The sequence below is a fragment of the Cicer arietinum genome, chromosome 7 (assembly GCF_000331145.2).
Source record: "Cicer arietinum cultivar CDC Frontier isolate Library 1 chromosome 7, Cicar.CDCFrontier_v2.0, whole genome shotgun sequence".
Taxonomy (NCBI): Eukaryota; Viridiplantae; Streptophyta; class Magnoliopsida; order Fabales; family Fabaceae; genus Cicer; species Cicer arietinum.
In genome coordinates this window covers 44,197,781-44,203,185 of record NC_021166.2, presented here as the reverse complement: position 1 = coordinate 44,203,185, position 5,405 = coordinate 44,197,781, and the positions used below count along the sequence as shown (strand labels likewise).

The window sequence follows — 5,405 nt, the reverse complement described above, 5'->3', positions numbered from 1 at the left end:
GCATAGTGATAGTAAAATTCATCTATAAGCCCTGGTATTATGGGATGTAGTTCTTATGGGATGTAGTTAACAGGACTCCTTTAGAGTTTGTAAATGTATCTTTTTGATTGTGTCTATTTGTATTAACTGAAAATGTTTACTTGTAAGTTGTGTGGTTTTGTTGCACACATTAAATGAACTCATATTTTTTCAACAAAAAATATTACCGATTTCAAAGAAGAATAATTTCTCATTCACATTTTCAAATAAATCATCATCATTTAATTAATTATGCATTGAGTAAGAGATGTAACGTACACATGGGGTGTTACCTTACAAGGGAACCAATTGGGCCATGAATACCAGAGGATGATTAGGTGCCAGCAACGTTTGATGTTTTATTATTTCAAATATACGAAATATAATCTATACATGTGAGTAATACAATAATCATAATTAATAAATGTAAAAAATATAAAAGATTTCATCAATTAAAAACAATAAAATTGGGGATTGTTAAGGGTAATGGAGGTTAAAAACTCCCACAAAATTTATGTTTTGCTAATGCATCTAGAACATTAAGTTTCAAGGAGGTTTTAAACCCTCCACAATATAGTTCAGGTACCATAGTATTTTAAAACTCCTGCAAATAATTTGCTTCACACGTAAATGTGATGGTTTTTAAACACCAACAAATATATTTGTAGAGGTCGAAAATCCTCTCTAATTAGATTGAAACCCCCCACAAAATAGCTTGTTGTTTCTAGTGTATCTCTCTCCTTATCTCTTTAATTGATTATCGTTATCTATTGTTTTAACTAATGAGAATTAATCGCTTAAACATTCTCACTATTTTCTAAATTAATCATTCGATCAATCTAAGTGTTAACCATTTCATATTCAAAAGATTTTAAAAAAAGGTTTTTGTTTTGTTTTAACAAATATTTAAATTATATTTCAACAGTTTCTTCCGTTTATTTCTCACGTTCAAAAACGTGACATAGGACTATTAATTGAAAAAGTTCACATAATTAGTTTTTTTATCAAATATGAAATATACATCAAAATTTGAAAAATGACTAATAAAATAAATTATTTTTTATTTTGTAATATACATTATTCGTTCTTTAAATTTAACAACTCAAATTTTTAAATAAATTTTAATATGTATTTAGTATTTCGGTTAGATTTGTTTCGCTATATAATTTAATCAACAAAATTATCATGATAAAATATACCTGTTTAAGATATTTAATGTTGAAAATTTTCAAATATTCTTACAAAAATTTAATTTAATACTTATTTGTTCATATTTACTAATATATGTAATATTTATTGAAAAAATATTTACTAAATAAATTATTAGAAATTTAAAATTAATTTTATAATAATTCCAAATATTTATTTAATTTTTTAAATATATAAAAAGTTAGTGTTTATGTCTCTAAGGCTTAACTTTAACAAGAAATCATTCATCCAACTTCGAACCCCACAGTAAATTTTATTTATATTTTGTATCATTTTTCTAAACTTCCGGAAAATATTAAAATATTGGATGACATGACATGAGAGCTGAAATTAAAGATGAGGGAGATCTTATCTTGGCATATAGAATTATTTAATTTGCGTGAATTCTAGTGTAAAGGAAACATTTATTTAAAGCCATGTGCTTACATACACTTTCCTCATATCATAATATCCCTTGTTTCTTTCTTTTCTTTTTTATATTATATTCTTAGTTAATTGTTTCTCATGGTGCTTGCTGGTAAAATTAGTACTGAAGTTGGGGTCAGAGCTTCCGCTGACAAGTTCTTCCATCTATTCTCAAAAAAACTTCACGATGTGCAAAACCATTGTGAAAGAGTTCATGAAACCATATTGCATGAAGGTGATGATTGGCATGTGTCTGATTCTGTTAAACAATGGACTTATGTCATAGGTAATTTTGTTTCTAATTCAATTTGTTTTATTTGGTTTTTCCTATTTTTATGTTTAATTATATTTTGCTTTTTTAAGTTGAGTTATGTTGAATTTTGGTTTATCAATAATTTTAAATTTACCTTCTATCCTCTAATTTTAAAAAGTAAGAAAATATTAACTTTCCTAGCTAAAGGAACTTTAAATTTTATTTTTATTAAAATATTGTGATAACATTGAAATATAAATTTTTAATATAATATTAACAAAACTTTAAAGCTGTTTATAAGCTATTATTATGATATAAAAGTTGAAAAATCAACAATAATTGCACAATTCTTAAGTGATAAGAGTTGAAAAATCAACAATAATTGCACAAGATATTACAAACTTGGGAATTGAGTCCTCTAAACTGAACCATTCACTTAAAAGAGAAAAAAATAAAGTAATATGATGATAAAATGACTGTTGATAAAATAATTTATAATTTACATGGACTAAACCTTAAATGAGAAGAAAAAGATTCATAAAATCATAAGAAATTAATTCACTTAGATTATAAACTAATCTAAAGAAATAAGGTAAGACACTCAAATATAATATCAAAGATTAACAAGCACAAAAAGAGATCAACCATATCAAATAGCCACAAAAGAGAGGACATGTAAAAAAAGGAACAACAACTAAAGCGATGAAACAACAGAAAGAAAGTCATCAACCATATCAAAAAAAATTACAATAAATTGAGAGTGAAACAATCAAAGGAAGAAGCCACAACCATATAAATAGTCACAAAAATATTTATTATTACCTAAAAATAAAACAAGAGGAGAGACAAACAACCTAAGAAATGATCACTAATAAGCAAAACAACCACAACCGCATTAGAAAAGAGAAAATCGAAGAATATTACAAAATATTTTATATTATAACTAATTAAAGGAAATAACTTATGAACAATACTATAAGATAATAAACAAGATATTATAAAATATTTTGTAATATTCTAACAAATTGTATATAGAAGAGCGAAAAAAAAGTTGAGAGTTGTCCTTAAATTACAGTTTAATTAATAAAATATCGATATTGTTAACTTGATCGATTTTAAAATCTCACAATTGTGTGTAAGTTTAAGATGAGATTATTATCTTTTTAATAAGAAAAAAAAAAAGTTGAGATAAATATTCCTTTTAATGACACACTTAAGGTTGCACCTGCAATCGCAAAATGTGACAGTCTTGCACCCATTGTCTATTCCAAAACCAAACAAAATAGTTAATCTGAATAAATATTGAACAATTAATTATTAAATTATAAGTAAAAATGTTGAAAATAATTAATGAAATCAATGTCATTTTTTTAAAAGAAAATTCAAAAGATACTAATCATCTTTAATCCAAAATAAGACCTCCTAATCCTATCCGAATGGAAGGATATTAAATTTGTTAAGTTCTTGAATAACTTATGAGTATTCAAAATTTTTTTTAAAAAAAAAACGTGACAAAAGAAGATTACATCAATTAAAAAACTTGTGAAATTAAAATTAATTAAAAATCGCGCCTTTTAAATTTCTATTGTTACAAAACTTTATTTTTATTTTTATTTTTTTTAAAGTTTAATATAAAAATAATTATTATTTTGTCAGTAATATTCTTAAGTAATTTTTGTTAAGAGAGATATAGATGCAATAGGATTTAAAAGATATATAGGAAAAATATTTAACAAAACTTATTCATTTTCATAATTTTTGTAAAACAACCGTATCTAATATTTACAAATATCCGAAAATAGTAACTATTTGGTACTAACCTAAACTAGAGTTTCAAAAAGATAACTAAGTCTGATGTCCTTAATTATGTTGGCACTCCTTATAATGACTCATCTATTAATAATGATAAGCAAAATAAAATTTGACAGTACTAGATCAATACAAAAAAAAAAGAAAAATGAAATATAAAATGTAGAATGCCCATCTACCTCATTAAAAACTTCTTTTGAAAAATCAGTGGAATAAAATCAGAGATGAAAAAAAAAGTGTAGTAATTGCCAATAAAGTAATATAAGTCCATTTTGAACAAACTTATTTTTAAATATAAGTTTCATTGTAAATTTTAAGATTATTATTTTAACTTTATATTTTTAATTAAATGTCTTCAATATCAGAAGTCAGATATAAAATCATTCATGTATAAGATAGTACTTTAGGAACTTCTATATACAAAGATTCATTAAATACCTAGCTTTTTATTCAATATATATAAAAATTGTAAAAATAATTTCTAAAAAGGGATGGATGTAGTACTATATATATGATTTTGTTTAAAAAAAAATATAGGTTAAATAAATTTTTAGCCTCTATAATTTAAGCATTTTATTTTTAATCCTTACAAAAAAATTCATAATTAATCTTTTAGTCCCCAAATTTTCTTTTTCATTTTATTAATATGCTTTTTAAGTCAAACTCATGTGGATCTTCAAATTTTTTAATGTTTTTTGAGAATGCAAGTTAATAATTTTAAAAAAAAAATTCTCACAAAAATTTAAATTTTTTAATAAAAAATAAATTAAATATGAACTTTTAAGGTCAAAATCTTAAAAATTTATATATGATTATTTACTGTTAAAAAATTCTTCAATTTTTTAAGAAATATGTTTGTAATGTCCTAAACATAAGTGCAAAAAAAAAAAAACATTGAAATGTTCGTAAAACGCATATATCTAAAATGCAGTGGCCAAAAATAAAAATGAAAAAAATTTCGGAACTAAAAAGTTTAGAAAACTTTTATAGGCATGAATTGAAAATAATGATATTTTATTGGGTCTATTATTCAATCCAAAATTTATATATGAAAATAAAAATAAAAATATTTGAAAATAAAACAATACAATATTCTATTTTGTATTAAAAATAGCGTCGTGATCTTTTTCTAATTATATACCAACGTTTTTATATTTCTTGATATTAATTGGTCATGACATTACAATAGATGGCAAGGTACACACATGTAAAGAGAGTGTTGAAGAAATTGATGAAGAGAACAAAAAACTCACTTTCAAGCTCTTTGGTGGAGATATTGATGAGCACTATAAGATCTTTAAACTCATCATTGAAGTTATAGATAAGGCTGATGGTAGTGCTTCCGTTAAATGGACTATAGAATATGAGAAGATCCATGAGGATTATGATCCTCCAAATGGATACATGGACTACTTTGCCAAATGCACTAAAGATATGGATGCTCATCTTGTCAATGCATAACTCCAAAAGTGATATAGAAGATAAAATAAAATAAAATAAAGTGTAATAAAAAATAATGGCTTAATGGGGTTGCCTTAATTTGTGTAATATATAAGTTTTCATATTTACAATTACTGTGATGTTTGAAAAGGTATGTTGCATATATGCATATTCACCTATGTTGATCCTTTGTTAATTTGTATGGAATAATTGTGTCTATTGAGGAGTTTGTCTTAAATTATGCAATGAAAATACATAGTTATTTGGGCTC

General features: G+C 24.0%; 1 protein-coding gene across 1 annotated transcript; it reads left to right on the top strand.

Moving 5' to 3' along the window:
* Positions 1-1,594: 1,594 nt before the first annotated feature.
* On the top strand, positions 1,595-5,405 carry LOC105852647 (MLP-like protein 43). The gene is made up of 2 exons (XM_012718848.3): positions 1,595-1,918; positions 4,884-5,405. The coding sequence occupies exons 1-2, from the start codon at positions 1,732-1,734 to the stop codon at positions 5,153-5,155; spliced, it is 459 nt and encodes a 152-aa protein (XP_012574302.1). The 5' UTR covers positions 1,595-1,731; the 3' UTR covers positions 5,156-5,405.

Bases quoted from the DNA above. Each gene is read 5' to 3' on its own strand.
- LOC105852647 (XM_012718848.3), top strand. From the start codon at position 1,732: ATGGTGCTTGCTGGTAAAATTAGTACTGAAGTTGGGGTCAGAGCTTCC. The intron at 1,919-4,883 runs GTAATTTTGTTT...ACATTACAATAG, and splicing joins ACAATGGACTTATGTCATAG to ATGGCAAGGTACACACATGT.